At 46.2% G+C, this 18768-nt stretch overlaps 1 protein-coding gene across 2 annotated transcripts in view; it reads left to right on the plus strand.

The window, feature by feature from the left end:
• Positions 1-18071, plus strand: part of FNTB (farnesyltransferase, CAAX box, subunit beta) — a 64973-nt gene extending 46902 nt beyond the window's left edge. For both annotated transcript variants that reach the window (XM_077909630.1, XM_077909629.1), the window contains 5 exons: positions 1541-1670; positions 4450-4582; positions 10586-10697; positions 11552-11666; positions 16586-18071. In XM_077909630.1, coding sequence (XP_077765756.1) covers positions 1541-1670; positions 4450-4582; positions 10586-10697; positions 11552-11666; positions 16586-16717 — 622 coding nt within the window. In that variant the 3' untranslated portion in view covers positions 16718-18071. The remainder of the gene's footprint in view (positions 1-1540; positions 1671-4449; positions 4583-10585; positions 10698-11551; positions 11667-16585) is intronic.
• The last annotated feature ends 697 nt before the right edge of the window (positions 18072-18768 follow it).

The following is an 18768-nucleotide window of genomic DNA, read 5'->3' on the forward strand; positions in this document are numbered from 1 at the left end:
ACTTGGGTGGCAGCAAGGTCTTGAGACAGAGGCGCTGAAGCGTCTGTGCAGGGAATGGTTGCCAATTTGTGACTTGGCCCTCTGCACTGTGATGTCCCTGGGCCCGGGGACTGACCTGAAAAAGGCCTGTGAGTTACCAAGGTGCCAGGCCTCTAGGGAAAGGTGCCTGGAAGACGGACAGTCTTACTGCTGCATTTCTCTTCCATCTGGAAGTTCTCCCCACTCTGGGAGCAAGTGCTCATCCACCTGTGCACCTGTACTCTAGACCGTGAGGCAGACACGCCTGCAGAGTACGACTCCGTATACATACTTGGAGATCACTGGAAGTAAAGTCCTACATTGTTGTATGAAAATATACTAAAAAGGAAATTTCTTTATTTCACAGATAAACCATTTGTTATAGGCAAGCAAAAAGAAGAACATCCAAACCACTTATCATCTACCACCAACCACTCTTCTGGTGTATATCTTTCTAGAATTCCAGAAAAATTATATAGTACATTATCACTTTCTAACTTTTTAAAGTAATATATTTGGAACATCTTTAAATATATTTCATAGCATCATTTTAAATGAGTAGTTTTCTGTTGTACAATATGCCATAACATATAACCAGTCCCTGACTCTTGAGCTCCTGAGTTGTTTCTAATATTTCACTGTTATAAGTGAGAATGCAGTAAACGTTCTTGTAATCTGATATTTGAATACATTTTTACTTTTTTTGTAGGATAATTCCTAGAAGTGATCCTATATTGCTGGTCCAAAGATTAGGTGTGTTTTTATGACTAGAGAATATACGATTAATATAGAGTATAACCCCAAATAATCATAATAGTTATTATTCAAATAATAAATTAGTAATTTGAATACATAGGAAGTGATAATTTTAAAGATAAGTTTATTTTTTATAGGAATAAGGGTATTTATGTTCATTATAGAAGCTTTTTAAAAATAGAGAAAAGTGGGCAGCCCTGGTGGCCCAGCGGTTTGGCACCACCTTCAGCCCAGGGCATGATCCTGGAGACCCAGAATCGAGTTCCACATCAGGCTCCCTGCGTGGATCCTGCTTCTCCCTCTGCCTGTGTTTCTGCCTCTCTCTCTCTCTCTCTCATGAATAAATAAATAAAATCTTTTTAAAAAAATAGAGAAAAGTAAAAACTATCAGCAATAGACCTGCCTAAAAGATAACTACAATTAGCAATTATTTTTCAATGTTATTCTAACCTAACCTGTGGTTGTCCTACTGTGCGTATGATTTTGTAACTTTTTCCCTAAAAGTGAAGATTTGAAGTACTGTTTGTTACATAAGTCTACTATTTATGAGTGCCCCTCTCCTTTTTTTTGGGGGGGGCAGGGAAGGCATTTCCAAAAGTTAATTAGCTGACATCTTTTCATTCCTAGTTGTGATGGTTCATGTTGTGACCTGAGCAAACTCATTTTCTGCCATCCAGGGTGGTTCTGCACTTGTGCCCACCTCTCCAGCCGGCTGCTCATTGGTTGACACAAACCACTCAATCTTCTCTTCTCAATCTCCTCCTAGGTGTCAGAATTGGGAAGGTGGAATTGGTGGGGTGCCAGGGATGGAAGCCCATGGTGGCTACACTTTCTGTGGTCTGGCTGCACTGGTCATCCTCAAGAAGGAGCGTTACTTGAACTTGAAGAGCTTATTGGTAAGTGTCTGTTGCCCCCTTAGCCTCTCAGGCCCCGGGCCCTTGGTGATGTGACTGCTCAGATTCACAGGGTTTGAGACCATTTGGCTGTGGGAAGGGCCCATGAGTCCCTGTCCTGAGCTCACAAATTAAATGCCCTTTAGTAAAGCTTTTCACAGCACATAAATTGGGGTGCTCAGCACTGTTCTGAGAAAGTGGGAGTAGTAAACCTATTCTCGGTCTTGGCTCTTCCTGCCTTTCCATCTTTCCGCTCTGAACTCTCTGTAACATGTTAGGCCAACTCCACAGTCTTCTTTAGTCCCTCACACATTTGGCATGAGCCAGAGTACCTTCTTCCTACTTCCAAGACTACAGCTTCAGTCTCTTTAGAAGCCCTCATGTGTCTTAGAAAGAATCTCCTAAGAGAAAACATCACGACAAGGGCTCTCAGGCCTGTTGAAGCCAAGCTTTTATTACCAACCGCAGTATGTGAACATTTAGCGACTATATTTAAGTGAGCTGGGCAGAGTAGGGTGGTTGCATTGAGAAGGTAGCGCAGGCATTTCTCTCTGGACTCTAAGTTCCTGATGAATATTGAAAGTGAATTCAGAAAGCTGTTAGCTCCAGGGAGTCACTCGATTACTGATTTACAACTTAAGTTATCATCAGAGGCCTAGTGTATGAACATACACACACCCAGTGCCACCGTCTTCTGGGAGGAAAACCAGCTGCAATTGAAATTCATCTCCTCTCCCCAAGTGCAGATGTCATCTCTCATCATAGGAACTGTCATGAGACCCATCATGAGCTTCTAAGAAAGTTTCTGTTTTATACTCTGTAGATACACAACCAGCAGTATTTTGTCCTCATCCTTAGGAAGCCTCCTATAGTATACTTTCCTTGAAGGGTCATGTTGAAATGGCCAACTTTGTGCACTAGACTTGGAGTTTGTTAGACCTTACAAAATAAGATCACCTGGGATCCCTGGGTGGCTCAGTAGTTTAGCACCTGCCTTTGGCCCAGGGCGTGATCCTGAAGTCCCAGGATGGAGTTCCACATTGGGCTCCCTGCATGGAGCCTGCTTCTCCCACTGCCTGTGTCTCTGCCTCTCTCTCTCTCTGTGTCTCTCATGAATAAATAAATAAAATCTTAAAAAAAAATAAAAATAAGATCACCAGTAAGGCATGAAATAGTCCCATTTCCCAGGTAGAAATAAGGAATATATTAGCAGAAGCCTCAGTTATGGTGGCAGTATTCTAGACTTGAGCCCTGTCTCTACTACTTCCTAGCTATATGACTTAGGAAATTTGTCTGTTTTAGCTGCAATTTTTTTTCTTCTCTATAAAGTATAGACGATAGCTTTCTGACGGTTAAAGGAGAGGTTAGCACTCTGGACTCCGCAGGTAAAAGGAAAGAACATCTATAAATCAGCCTGGCATATAGTAGGTGCTCAATAAATGCCAGTATCCTTCTTACCCAAAACACTCTCTCCCCTCCATTTGCTTTGGGAGAACTAGGACCATGTCTGAAGGATTTTATGAATTCATGTAGCCGAGGGAAACTGAATAAACCCATGGGCTTAGGCATTGGAGAAAATTATTTAGTCTGACTTAAAAACTATTAGTCTGGGAGGGAGGGGACCCAAACCTTAGTCTGTAAGGTAAATAAATATGAAGAATGGACTCCCCACTGTAGTACCTGTTTTCTCTTTTCTTGAGTGATGCTTCACCTACTTTCATTAAATGGTGTCATCCCTAAAGCACTGGCTCATTGAAGACTCACTGGGGATATATTAGTGCCTGCACCTGCAGTCTAGTGTTTATGTGTTTCTTCTCAGAGTTTGGGACTTTACTATTATAGGTAAGTGTTGCCTTGAACAGGGATATAATCTAAACTCTACAACTGCTAACTGAAAGGCAGGCTGCCCCCCGACTCCCAATTCCTTAAAGGATCCTTGGTGGTTCTTTTCAGAAACTCAGTGTAGTAAGAACCTGGGGCAGGGGGATGCCCTACCCGGTACCTTTCAGTTCTGAAAGTCCATGGCTGGTGGCTGGAACTGCCCGGGAGGGAAACGGAGATGGTGTTATCTTCTCAGCCAGTTGGTTCTGCTCATTCCTGGAGGCCAAACCCACAGCTATCTTGATCTTGGTAGCAGTGTGTGTTTAGGAGACTCGGAGATAAGCAGGGAAGGGCAGCATTGTGGGTGACTGCTGAGGGACATCAAGAGCCATTTTACAGGGTCAGAGTGAAAGATTTTCTTCTGTTAGCCAGCCAGGTTCCCCTGGAGAAGGGGAGCGGCTAGAGCGTCCGCTGGACAGAGCCATCATTGGTGGCTGGGATAATGGCTTCTGCTTCCAGTCCTGCAAGTGACTTGCTAAGAAACCTTGGATGGATTTCTCCAGGTGTCAGGTCAAAGTCAGGAATAGTTTGAGATCATCTGATGAGATGTAAGACAAAATTCCATTTATCTGCCTTTAATAAACTTCCCTGAGTGGGGACACTGGTGGGCTGGCCTTATATTTCCTAGTTAAGCCCTGTTTATTGGGAGACAGGCCAACTTGGCCCCTTTATTCTGTCAACACCAGAACCTACCTGAAACCCGGGAAGAGGAGGTTAGGTGTCTGTTAGGCACAGAGCAGAGATCAACACTGGTTCCCCGAAAGGGTCCAGCTCAAGTGCTCTGCTCTGCGTCTGTGGAAGCGAGGGGAAGGAAGGAACAGCCAATGCACTGGGACTCCATGTGCCGAGAAGCCAAGAGATGGGAACTTAGCTGCCTTTCCCTTGTCTCTGTCATTCTCAGCAATGGGTGACCAGCCGGCAGATGCGCTTCGAAGGTGGATTTCAGGGCCGCTGCAACAAGCTGGTGGACGGCTGCTACTCCTTCTGGCAGGCGGGGCTCCTGCCCTTGCTGCACCGTGCACTGCATGCTCAAGGTGAGGCAAGGGGGCGGGGGGGCTGGTCTGTTGGCAGGATGGGGCTGCACCATGCACTGCAGTGCTCAAGATGAGGGGGGCCTGTTGGCAGGATGAGGCTCCTGCCCCTGCTGCACCACGCACTGCGTGCTCAAGGTGAACCTGGGGCTGTTGGCAGGGACCGGGCGATTTCCCGTGGCTGCTAACCAAGTCAGGAAGCCAGAGTGCTCTGTGGAGGGGTGGGGATGAGCCCTGTCTGTCCTGGATTTTGAGTGCCTGGTATGGAACCTCCTGCCTCAGGTGGGCATGTGCAGACCAAGATTTAATTCCAGTGGTTCAGTCGAGTTACAGTTGCTGCTCCAAACTGGCTGAGGCCAGGAGGAAGTGGGCACGTGTCCTGGGCCCCATGGTGACTGCCACCTCAGCTGGGTGTGAAGCCACAGTTTCCAGTGCAGAGTTCTGTATCAGTCATTTCGGAACTGAAAACCCACATTGTGCATGTTACGGTCACAATAGTGACCGAAAAGACAGTTGCAGAAGCGGGCAAGAAACAGAACCCATGGGAAGAAGGTCCACCACTCTGACTGATTTTATAGCTGCTGCCATTAGAGATGTTGTATCTTAAATCCAGTAAAGAGTCCTAAATGCCAGTTTGTTCCCCCGTACGCCTGAAGTGGGCAGACCCGTGTTCATTTCTGCGGAGCCTCAAGTGGGAATGCAAAACCAGAGCATTTAGAGAGCAAGCAAAACTTCTGCGAGCCTTCCCTTATGATCTCTTGAGCTCTCCGGTTGCCTGCTGACTCCTGAATCATCTTTCTTGTTTATTTTACGTGAGAGCAGGGTGTCTCTGAGAAAACCAGTGGGAGAGGGCAAGTCACAGCTGTCCCGCTGGGTCCTGATCTCTTCTTGGAGTAAGATCCCTTGGCCCAGAGGGAAGGTTTGCTTTGGACTTAGTAACTGGGTAATTAGTTGCTCAAATGTGGAAGATCAGATTCTTCCCTACTGCCCTGCCAGTACCACCACCCCCTGCTTTTTTTTTTTTTTCTTCTTTGGCTGTTCTTTCTGAGCCCCTTTTCCTTACTTTCTTCATTTCACTTGAGTTGTGGCCACTTTGGATAGTGACTTGAAGTTAGCAGAACCTCTGCCCTGTGTTCCCATTCTCCCAGTCTTAGTCTGCCTGGACTCCCTTGCCTGGGGCCGCTGGGCCTTCAGTCTCTGGGCATTAAAATAGATCATTCCCCTGACTCTGGAGCCTGCGTGGCCTCTGGCTTGATCACTGTCATAGAGAAGTCAAGAAATCTCTGAAGGGTCTAATATTTTCAAAGCAAAAAAAAAAAAAAAAAAAAAATTGGGGTCTTAATGATTTCTTTATCTGGAACTGGTGAGGTCAAGCCCCTGATAAAATGATCAGCCTTTCACAAACCTGCCCCAGGTAGGGATGAGATGCAGTCCTTATGCAATTGCCAGGAAAATCCAGGAGAGTTGTAACAGGACCCCTACCTGCCCGTGTCTTCAAGGAGGGGCCCTGGTTGACCTTTTGTTTATTGTACCACAAGTTCTGAAGGACTAATCGCATCAGAACTTTGTGGAAAAGATTGCCTGTGGATCTTGGGTCTTGCAGCTTTCTTCACTGCCTGGGAGAAAGCCTGTATTGGGCTTGAGGCTCACCTGCTTCTCAGCAATAGTGAGAAAGGAAGAAGGGAAGTGTCTTGAGCTGTGGGTATAATACTGACATTAGAAGTCAGAAGGGGACAATGTGTAGAAAGATATTCATAATATATTATGATCAAAGGTTTCAAAGCAGTGTGTGTATATATATATAATATATATATATAATTATTATATATATATATTATATATATATATATATATTCTATATATATATATAATTCCATTTTTTTTTGAGAGAGAGAGAGAGAGAAAGAGTGCAAGAGGGGGTGGGGGAATGGGGAGAGAAAATCTTAAGCAGATTCCACACCCAGTGACGAGCCCAACGTGGTGCTCCATCTCATGGCCCTGAGATCATGTTGTGAGCCAAATCAATAATTGGATGCTTAGTTGACTGAGCCACCCAGGCACCCATGTAATTCCATTTTTATTGAAGAGTTGACTTCAGAAAATTACTAGAAGGTATCTGGGTTGTGAAATGGAGGTGAGACTTGTTTTCTTTCTTTTTTATTTGTATTTTCTGGTTTTCTACAATGAATTTAAATTTCTTGCATAAAGAAAAATTATTTTACAAAAGAGGAGAAATTCTATAAACAAAACAAGTAGAAAGGTGGGAAAAGGGATCCCTGGGTGGCGCAGCGGTTTGGCGCCTGCCTTTGGCCCAGGGCGCGGTCCTGGAGACCCAGGATCGAATCCCACGTCAGGCTCCCGGGATGGAGCCTGCTTCTCCCTCTGCCTGTGTCTCTGCTTCTCTCTCTCTCTCTCTCTGTCTATCATAAATAAATAAATAAATAAATAAATAAATAAATAAATCTTTAAAAAAAAAAAAGGTGGGAAAAATCATTTGTGACAAAGGGCGGATTTCATTAATCTGAGAGACTCATACAAATCACTAAGAAACAGATGAACAACCCCACTGAAACGCAGGCAGATTCATAACAGGCAGGACAAGAACTCCGGGTGTTGTTACCCCTGCTACCACTGCCCTCCTCTAGGTGCCGAGACTTGCCAGCCGCCCAGTCTCATCAGCCTGGGACTGTTTGGAGCCCTTCATATGTATTTTCTCATTTGATCTTCAGAACAATGTCATGAAATAGGTACTGTTGTGACCCCCATTTTACAGGTGAGGAAACAAAGAACGGCAAGAGTAAATGACTGGCTTTATGATACCCAATCACCACCTACGCCGGTATCAGAGCCTTGCATGCAACCGCCACAGAGGGCCTGAATGAAACAAAATGATGGTGAAAGACATGCAAATACAATCGGGGGACACTAGTCATTTTTACTGTCACATTGGCAGAGATGAGAAAACTTGATGCCCAGTGTTGGGAAGAGTATGGGAAAAATAGGCACGTTTGTACTGTCAGTGTGGGTGTAAATAGCTATTTCAGTTTTCAGAGGGTAGTTTGTAGACTTGTTTAAATTACTTAAACCAGGCAAGTGCACTGTCAGGAATTTACCTGCAGAGATAGTAGCAAAGGTTGTGTATTGAGGTGAAGTGTTAATGGCAAACAACCCAGCTGCTTATTAAAAGGCAGTTAAGCATCTGTTTTGGCTCAGGTCATGATCTCCGGGGGTCCTGGGATCAGGATCCCCTCACTGGGGCTCCCTGCTCAGCAGGGAGTCTGCTTCTTCCTCTCCCTCAGCCTTCCCCACCATGTTCGCTCACATGCTCTCTTTCTCTCTAGTAAACAAAAGCATTTTTTTAAATGTTAATAGTTAAATAAATTATGATTTCTCTACACCATGGTTGCATACAATGGGCTAATCTGGAAAACTCTCCAGAACCCAACCTAAAGTGTAAAAAGTGTGGTCTGGGGATGCCTGGGTGGCTCAGTGGTTGAGCTTCTGCCTTTAGCCCAGGGCGTGATCCTGGAGACCCGGGATCAAGTCCCACATCGGGCTCCCTGCATGGAGCCTGCTTCTCCCTCTGCCTATGTCTCTGCCTCTCTCTCTCTGTGTCTCTCATGAATAAATAAAATCTTTAAAAAGTGTGGTCTGTGTGCACATGGGCTGACATCCCCACAGCTTTTCCTGGAAGCGAGCAAGACCCCTTTAACAATGGGCAGCTTTGGGAGAAAGATGAGTGATGAAGGGAGGGAGACTTATGTATTGGATTTTTTTTCCTTCTGTACTATACTCTGCTTTTTTCTTCACCATGTGCATTACAACTTTTATCTCAGTAAGTGACCAAATACATTTATTTAAAGGCAATGATCATATTGTGAGCTAGAGAGATAACAAGAGCCCGATACACAGCAGCACACAAACCCCGTCCTACCTCACTCGGCAAGTGGCTGTCAGTAATTCCACGCAGGTCACTGCCATACATGTGTAGAGGACAGTAGTGGAATAGAAGGACAAATGATTAAGATTTTCAAAATATAAAATGCAGACCAAATTAGTGAGTTATTTGGTTTCTGTGGAGCAGTAGGCCTGTGAGCCTGTGTTTGGATTGACAGTTACTGGTTGCTTATATATTCTCTGAGACATGCTGCAGGCCTGGATTTTTCCATTTGTGAAATTGAGCTACATGTGCTATACCCATCAGTTGCTGTTTAGGAAAACTTTTGATTTCTTAGAGAAAAGGAATCTTTGAAATGCAAAATGACATGATGATGGGGATTTGTAATTTAAGGGAGGGGTATGAAGGATTTAGAAGGCTGATTCCAGTGCAGTCAGCACTCAGTAATCATGTCTGCGTTCAGCTGTGATTATGTATGCTGCTGTGCAAATTCCAAAATCCTGGGAAGCTCCTTGTTGAGTTTGTGAACTTTGAGCTTGTAGACTTCAGCAATACAGCAAGTAACTGACCTACTCTGTAATCTGTCTAATAACAAACACAGCAGTTTCTTCTCAGATTCCGATTTTAGTGATAGGCTGGCACTTACCTTACAATAATAGTCTTTTATTTCTTATAGGATACAGAATAAAAGTGTATTTTGAACAGATGTTTAATGCAATTATCCTAAAGTTTAATATATTTACTCTAAAAAGAATAGCTTTCTTGAGGTATAATTCACATACCATACAATTCACTTATTTAAAACATACAATTCGGCGGTTTTTAGTGTAGTCACAGAGTTGTGCAACCATGACCCTAGTCAATTTTAGAATTTTCATCACTTCCCCAAAGTCCCTATACCTATTGAATGTGCCTCTTTATAGAAGAAATCACAAAGGAAAAATCAACAGGATGATTATAGCATAGAAAAACGTGTGTCTATAGTATTAAATGGAAAATATAAAATTATAATAACTGTAAAGAAAAATATGTAGAAATAAAAAAGACTGGAAAAGGAAAAATTAGCTTTTAATAAGGTATTTACAGAACATTTGCTATGTTTGTAGTAGGCCAGGTATCAAAGTATAAAATTGACCCAGGACTAACACACGTGTATTTTTTAAAAAACAACTCCCATGTAAATGCTTTTGCAGATGCCCTCCTCTGCACTCGAGAACTGTGCGGCCCACACAATTCTCTGCCCATACTGATGCAGCTTCAGATGAGGAGGCCTACTTGCTTCCTATGTTAGTATTATTACCAGAATTACCAGGTTCTGCTCCTGCTACCATATTATATGATGCAGGAATCCTGGCAGTGACTAGTAATGCTTCTTAGGAAAAGTTTTTGAGTCAAGATAAAAATTGGAGGATGGCCTTAAGAGATGAATTAAGTTGAGGCTGAGAAAAGTAGAAGGAACAGACATCGCCCCTGTGGAGACTTCTCTTAGTCAATTAGAGTCAGAGATGTGCTAGAGGAAGTGTCTTGAGAAGCCCAGGGTGGCATAGGGTGCCCGAGTGGTTGAGCATCCCACACTTGGTTTCGGCTCAGATTTTGGTTCATGATCTCAGGGTCATGGGATTGAGCCCTGCATTGTGTTCTGTGCTCAGCACAGAGTCTGCCTCCCCCCACGCTCACTCTCTTTCTCTCTCTCTTTTTCTCCCCCAGCCCCAAATAAATAAATAAAATCTTAAAAAAAAAAAAAAAAAAGCCACAGTCCAGAGTAAGGAGTCAGGAGCAGTAGCAGGGTGGGTCTGGAAGGCGGAGCTAGCCATCCGGCTCACACCTGACAGGGATGTAGTTTAGGATGGACATCCATGGTAAGGGCTCCAGCTAAGGTGCCACTCTGCACTGCTGCTCTTTGACTCAAGTCAGAGGTCAGGAGAGACATATCATAGGACTTGATGAAGGTATTAAGTGTCCCAAGAATGTAATTTTCAAAATTAATCCAGAAGAATAGAGGGAAACCTTAACTGTCCCCAATGGGTAATAAAATACAAAGATGTCATTGACACTGTGCTGGATGTTGCCTAGGCCTTGGCCCGCCCTGATCCTTTGCCTTTCTGCAGGCGACCCTGCCCTCAGCATGAGCCACTGGATGTTTCATCAGCAGGCCCTGCAGGAGTACATCCTTATGTGCTGCCAGTGTCCCGCTGGGGGGCTTCTGGATAAACCTGGCAAGTGAGTGGCTTCTCTCGGGGGATCAGGAAGGGGGAGAGGGATGCCAGTCAGGCGTGTTCAGAGCCAAGGGCAATAGTGGATGAGCTTTAAAAGCCGGGAGAGTGTGTGGGCAGTGGGGGGAGTCCCTTTCCATCCAGCTGCTTAGTACTAGTGTAAAGCACCCCAGTGGGGGCATCTCCTTCTAGTGCCATCCTGGCATCCCCTGTGACCGTCTTTTCCCCCAGCTTCCATTCACCCCTCTTTCCAGGTAGGTATACAGACTGCCAGGTGGGTAGCCTTTCTTTCCTCCTTTTTTCTTTTAAACTAATTTAAATAGAACAGGTTACAGGATTTTAAAGCCCTTGAGTGTTGTCAACAGAAATTATAATCACCGCAACCACTGCAGCGTAGATTAAATCTTTAGGCCCCACGGACAAAGAAAAGGGAAATCAGATTAGGCCCCGTGCCCCTCTCTTGCTACTGGGTGTGCACACACCCTGCCACTGTCAACTTCCAGGGCCTGGCCCAGCTCAAGGTCAGTCCGAGCAGTTTATCGGGAAGAATTTGGCCCATTTCTATGCATTTTGGTGGTCTTTTGGAGAACTATAGTAATTTAGCAATATATATATAGTAATATATATAATATATATTTAGCACTCTAATTACTAAATTGTAGTTATTTAGTAGTTCTTCCCTACGGTGGAGAGCCCTTTCCGGAAGACAGCTGAAGGGGCCCTGGGGCTGTGCGGCAGGCCTGAAGGATGGGCCCTGAGGAATGCTGCCGGGCCGTGGGAGGCGGGAGCGCACCCTGGGCCTGGATCTCTGTGGGGTTTGGGAGCGGAGGAGCACCTCTCAGAGCCGCCCTGTCCTTGCAGGTCTCGGGACTTCTACCACACGTGCTACTGCCTGAGTGGCCTGTCCATAGCCCAGCACTTCGGCAGCGGAGCCATGTTGCACGATGTGGTCCTGGGTGTGCCGGAAAATGCTCTGGTAAGGCGGGATGGGGGCCTTGACACCCCTCTCCCGGGTGTCCTGGCACGGGGGCGCTTACCGGGAGAGCAGAGCAGCCACTGCGCCCCGGGGAACTGCCCGCGCACCGCGCCCACCCGTCCAGGATCTGCAGCCTTCCCCAGGAGCTCCGCGGGGGCGAACGCCTCTGGGCAAACGTGGGGCTCCAGGTGGGGGCGCCGGTCCGCCCTCCTCCCTGCCTCGGGACGCAGCCCTGCGGCTAGGCCGTCCGAGCGGGGCTTCCACGCGCCTCCCGCGCGCATCTCTCCGGAGAAGCTGCCCAGGCTTCGGGCTTCCCGGCGGACGCGGGCGCCGCTCTGTGCCCGGCCTGCGCGCCGCACGGTTCGGAACGTGTGTCCGACCTGTCTCCTGCTGCCCGCCAGGGCTGTCAGGCCCGGGGGGGGGGGGGGCAGGCCGGTGGGTGCCGCCCGCAGCCTGGGCCCGGCGGCCGCCGGAGACAGCCCTCCCGGGCCGCGGCGCGAATCCCGCTGAGACTGTCCGCGCCCGGCGGGCGAGCAGGCCGCCACCCTGCAGTGCGCAGGGAAGGAAGAGCCGCGCCGCGGGCGCATGCGGAGGTGCCCAGCCGCGCCCGCAGCCGGAGGGGATTGCAGTGGCCACCGCCCAGCCTTCTCAAGTCCTGACGTTTTCCCCTGCTTGCCCCCCTGCCTCCCTCCCTCCCCGGCATAACCTTGTCCCCGGCCGTGTGGCGCACCTGCCCACGTCCGCGTGCGTCCCGGGCTGTGTCTGTGTCTGTCCCTAAACGGCACAGAGGGCAGGTAGGCGCAGGTAGGCGTTCACGCCTTGTCCGGGAGCATCTCCGCGCCTGCTCCTCTCGCCGGCCCTTAGGCTTTGGAGGTTTGTGTGCGTGCAGGTGTCTGGTTTGCCCGTTTCCACAGCTCTGCGGCATCCCGGTGCACAGATGGACCCCGGTGTATTTTCCTTCTGTTGGTTCACGTTGGGATGCTTTCAGCCCGTGCTGTTGCAGAGTCGCGGTGTACTTTCTTCTGTTAGTTTCCCCGGGAGCAGAGGCTTGCTGGGTTGCAGAGAACACACGCCTGCGTCTTCACTGGACCAGCCGATGTGGCCCCACGTGCGTGTGTCACTTTCCGCTCAGCAGCACTCAGAGGAGTTGCTCCATAGTCCGACTTTTCCCTTCTGCCATTTGATACGTGGAAATGGTACCTCAGTTTTATTTTTGCATTTCCCTCATTCCTAGTAAGGTTAAGCATCTTTTCAAATGTTCATTGACCATTTGTGTTGGTTTCTGTGAATTGTCTTTCTTGCTGATCTGCGATTTTAATCGTTTGCCCTTTTCTTATAGGTTTGTAGGAGTTCTCTGTGTGTTCTTGATACTCATCCTGTGTCTGTGGTGTGGGTGTAGTGAATCTCTTTCAGTTCGTGACTTGTCCTTTCTCTTTTAGTGTTTTTGTTGTTGTTGTTGTTGTTGTTGAATAGGAGATTTTAATTTTTTAGTGAACAGTTTTATTGCCTTTTTAGTTTTAGAGGGTATGGGAGGGGTACTTAAGAAATCTTTCCCTACCCTGAGGTCATACATATATTTTCTTCCAAACAGTGTAAAGTTTTGCTTTTCCCATCTGGATTTCTAATTCTCTTGGAATTGATTTTTGTCTGTGGTGAGGGTTGGATGTAATTTTATCCTTTTTCCCTGTGGATGACCAGTTGACCAGCACCACCACTTATGGAGGTTTATAACTTTCCTACTGATGTGTGTCACATGTGTGTCACGTATCCAAGTTTCTATATATGACGTGATTCTGTTCTGTTCCTTTGGTCTGTTGTCCTGTCTGCACTATCTGAAGCAAATCTTAAATTCAGGTAGGCAAGTCCCATCCACTTTTTTCTTTTTCTTCAAAATTGCCTCGCTGTTCTTTGCTTTTTGCTTTTTCCTGTGAATTTTAGAATCAGCTTATCAAGTTGCACAAACTATATATAATGGAATTTTTATGGGAATTTGCATTGGATTTAAGATTCATGGGAGAGAACTGACTTCTTTTTCAGTATTAAAGCTTTCCATTTGTGAACACAATTTTTCAGATTATCTTACACGTCCTTCAATGAATGGTCTCTTATCATTTTCTCTGTAAGAAACTAGCACATCTTTTGTTAGAGTTAGGTCTAGGAAATTTATAGTTTTCATGTCTGTTGTGATTGGAATATTTTTTCCATTATATTTTATAACTGGTTGTTACTAATGTACAGAAATGATACTTGTATTTTAATTTTTTTTTGTATTTTAATTTTTGTATCCAGCCACCTTGTTGAACTTGCTTAGTAGTTGTAATGGTTTGTAGAATCTCTTGGATTTTCTCTTTAGAATGTGATATTATTTTTAGATGAGGAGGTTTGCCTTTTTCTTTCTGATTCTTTTAAAAAATATATATTTATTTAGAGAGAGTGCATGTTGGGGGAGAGGCAGAAGGAGAGTGAGAGAGAATCCTCAAGCAGACCTCAACATGGAGCACAGTCTCATGACCTGAGGTGATGACCTGAGCCAAAACCAAGAGTTGAACACTGAACTGACTGAGCCATTCAGGTGCCCCTCTCTTGCTGATTCTTTTTTTTTTTTTTTTTAAGATTTTATTTACTTATTCATGAGAGACAGAGGGAGAGGCAGAGACACAGGCAGAGGGAGAAGCAGGCCCCGTGCAGGGAGACCGATGCAGGACTCGATCCTGGGACTCCAGCATTACACCATGGCCAAAGGCAGGCCTAAACCGCTGAGCCACCCAGGGATTCCCTCTTTCTGATTCTTAAGGGTTGTATTTCTTGTTCCTGCCTTGTTGGCTACGACTCTCATAGAGTGTTGACTAGAGGTAGTTATAGAGGACATTCCTAATTTGCTTTTGGTTGTAATGAAAAGGTGTCTACAATTTGACTATGAGGTAGGATCCTTACTGGGGGGTTTTGGTAAATACCTCCAATCAGGTTAAGATGTTACTTACCCTCCCTTCCTGGTTTGCTAGGTTGTTGTGTTGTTTCATCATAATCTATATTAAATTTTATTGAATGCTTTTTCTGCACCTGATTTTTCTCCTTTAACCTGCTGTATTTTTGTTAATAAATGTTCTGACATTAACCTTACATTCCCAGGATCAGCCCTTGGTCATAGGACAGTGTGAGTATGTGTGTAGTACATTGCTGGATTCGGCTTGCTAGTATATTTTTGGCTAGCATTTTTATTTAGGAGTTTTTATATGATATAAAAAAAACTGATCTAAAATTTCTGTTTTATTGTATTGCTCTTTCCAGTTCATATTTCAGGATAATATCACAGCCTCGTGAAATTAGATGAGTAGTTTCTCTTCCTTCCCTGCCACCCGCCTTTTTTGTTTTTTTAGTCTTTGAGAACATTTGTACAGGTTAGATGATGTGTTTCTTGTAGGTTTGATAGCGCTTGCCCGAGAAGCCGTGTAGGCCTGGTGTCCTAAGGCAGGAAGGGTGGTAGTAGAATAAGCAACTGTATTATTGATCTAATTTATTCATATACATTTTAAAGAACTTCTTGAGTAAATTTTGAAAATTTGTATTGTTCTTTAGAGTTATTCAGTTTATCTGTACTTTTATATGTTTTGGCATAAAGTTGCTCATAGTATTCTCTCTTAAAAGTTTTAAAACCTTGGGGCACCTGGTGGTTCAGTCAGTTGAGTGTCGGACTCTTGCTTTTGGCTCAGGTCACGATCTCAGGGTCATGAGATCAAGGCCCATGATGGGCTCCGTGTTCAACTCCGAGTCTTCTCCCCCACCCCTCCACACTCCCCCACTCTCTATAAAATAAATATGTAAAATGTTTTTTTTTTTTTTTACAGAAGTTTTAAAAACTTCTCCAGCAATTCTGTCCCCTTCTTCATTTGCCCAAAATGGAACAGTCCTCAATATTAGCTTCCAGTTGTACTGTGCCTTAGACCTAAAGTTTTTTTTGGGGTTTCTGTGATGTAATTATTCTGTGAATACTGTAGATAGGGTGGAACAACTCAAGCATGGCCTGACACTTTTACTGTGTCATAAGGTTGTGGTCCTTTTTCCCGATTACAGATGTAAATACCTGGTGTGATTGCTTTAATAATTGGAATATATACAAAAGTATAATTAAGAAAATTTAAAACAATTGTATCATTGTTCCTATTTGGGTGGATGTCCAACTTCTACCTGTGAATCACATCTATCAAAAAATTTTCAAAAATTCTAGGATAAAGGATGCCCAGGTGCCTCAGCGGTTGGGCGTTTGCCTTCAGCCAGGGCGTGATCCTGGAGTCCCGGGATCGAGTCCCGCATTGGGTTCCCTGCATGGAGCCTGCTTCTCCCTCTGCCTGTGTCTCTGCCTCTCTCTGTATGTCTCTCATGAATAAATAAATTAAAAATCTTAAAAAAAAAATTTAGGATAACATTGTACATACTGTTTTCTACCTCATATGTTATAAGTATTTGCCCTTATCATTAAATATTTGAAAGCATGTTTTTATTTTTTTAATTTATTTTATTTATTTATTTTTAAAGATTTTTATTCATTCATGAGAGAGAGGCAGAGAATAGGTAGAGGGAGAAGCAGGCTCCATGCAGGGAGCCTGACGTGGAACTCAATCCCGGGTCTCCAGGATCATGCCCCGGACTGAAAGCGGCACTAAACTGCTGAGCCACCCGGGCTACCCCTGAAAGCATGTTTTTAAACGGGACATAATATTCCTTTGTGTCCTGTGTACCATTAAGTGTTTCTACTAATACCTTGTCGTTGAACATCAGGGCCTTGTGTGACAGATCTCCCAGGTATCTCTGATGAGTCCTTCTTCTGATAAATTCTTACAAGCACCTGCAGTGGCTCCTAGGCTTGCATGTTCCCAAGGACCACCGGGGTGACTAACTAGCATGTGTCCTTCTCGTTACAGCAGCCCACTCACCCTGTGTACAATATTGGACCAGATAAGGTGATCCAGGCCACCATGCACTTTCTGCAGAAGCCAGTCCCGGGCTTTGAGGAGCATGAGGATGAGACACCAGCAGAGACTGCCACCGCCTAGAAGACAAGGGCCCCGTGGCTCCATGCTCGCCCACCTCCCCAGTCAGACCAAGGTGTATACATTTTGATACATGCTGCATTCTGTGCTGCACAAGCCTTGGCCACTATGGAGCTGTGGTCCCTTGTCCTTTCTTGTCAAACAAAACAAAACTGATGGCTCTGGGTTTGGAGAACATATTGGTGTGGTTTTTTAAAAATTCTTTCCACTTCTGAAAAACCAAAACTCTTGTCAGCCTGTGCGGCACCTGAACCCGGCTCTGGCCTGACCAGGGCTGTTGGGGAACAGTGCATGCTGGGCAGAAGCGGCCCCTCGCCACCAGCTCTCCAGCCGGGACAGCCGTATTGAAATGAATGGTGTCTAGGAGTCACTGCTGGATCCCCCCTTGCACGCCACCGTTAAGTCACCAGGAAGGTGCCCTCCCATGTCTGCTCTGTGCCAAGGGGGAGGGGGAACTTTGGTCCCATCAAAATGAATTCTCAGAAAAAAATCATGCTGGGACTTCACTACATGCCCAAGGCTGTCACCTCCCACCTTGGTCACTTGCAGGGGAAAGGAGCTGGGAGAGAAAGGTCTCCCTGGGTTATGAGCTTCTCCCGCTCCGCGCTGGAGGACCGAGCCACACCTCTCCCCAGGGCCCTCTCGGCTGCAAGGGTGGGATTTGCTTCAGCCACAGTGGTGACTTCAACCCAGGAAGCCAATTACGAGTGGAAAATGAACCTCTATCAATTCTGTGCCCGAGGAAGCAGCCCCAGTGCCCAGCCCTCCCCTACCCCATCATGTACCGTGAAAAACCCCTCTCGTGTCCGCAAGGCAGCACCTGCAGCCTGTGGCCACTGTGCGTGTTTCCATCTTTCTTCCGTCAGATGCCCAGCCTCGCCCCCTCCAAGATAGTGTTGTCTTCTCTCATCCCAAGTATTAACGCTACTAAGTCTTTCACCTTAATTTGACTCAGGATTTATTCACATCCTGCCCACTGTAGGCTCACAGAAATAAAATCAAGTGCTAGACAGGCTGGCTGCTGCTAAGGCAGTAGCCATGGAACCCTGGCTGAGGCAGGGCTGAGGGCCACCCGGTTTGCTCAGCCTGTCAGGACCTCTGCTGCTCACGGGGAACCCGTTCTTGGGCAGTGGGGTGTCGAGGTGGGCCGTCTGTCCACTGCTACAGTCACAGCAAACTCCGCGTGGCTGACCTGGCCTTCAGGTAAGCAGCCATAGGCTGCGGGCCGACAGCAGCTCAGAGATGCAGCATGAGGCTCTTCTCAAAAACTCTGCCCGTTGCTGCCTCTAATTCCCTATTGCTTTGGCGGATTGGGCTATGTATTACCTCCTTGAAATAATAAAAGAATAACATTTTCCATGACGTCTCTCATTTGTGATTGGTACCAAGAAAATTCCCTCAGGATGTCGTCCAGTGTTAGGAGTTATTGAAGACTGCTCGTGGCCTGCCAGTGTCCTGCGTGCAAGGTTCCAGACCCTGGGTGTTAGTGACTACAGGTATCTGGCTCGAGTTCCACCTTCAGACACCTCCTCCCATCGAGGCCACAGTGAACCAACAAGCAATGGGGAAAGCTACATTTTCCCCAAGCTCCACAGAGCAATTCGGTTTGCTTCTGTCCCAGCACTCTGTACTCCCTGTCTCATGGTCTGCATGTCTCCTCAGTCTGGCTCTAGCCAGGGACTGTGCTCCTGAGTCCTAGGGCAAGCGTTTCGGCAACAGGTGGAGGTGGTCGTCCTGCCCAGGGGTAGGGGGGCTGTCCCAGGAATTGGCCAGAATCCTCTGGTCCCCTGGCTTCCCTTCATGGATGACAAGAGGGTATCCTCACTTTGGAATGTATTTCCTGTCCCTGTTAGCACAGCATTGCCCTGATAGCAGAGCTTGGGCTACAGAGCAGTGTACTGAGATGCCCCCTTGCCGCATAACAAAAGGCCAACCCTCAGCACCAGCTGAGCAGCCTCTAGGTGGTAGGGGATTAGTTGCAGTAATTGGTGTGGTTGAGACAGAAGGGATTGCTTCCAGAAGGGATTGCTTTCGTAGGAGCTGGCTTTATTATA

Source organism: Canis aureus, chromosome 9 (genome assembly GCF_053574225.1).
Source record: "Canis aureus isolate CA01 chromosome 9, VMU_Caureus_v.1.0, whole genome shotgun sequence".
NCBI lineage: Eukaryota > Metazoa > Chordata > Mammalia > Carnivora > Canidae > Canis > Canis aureus.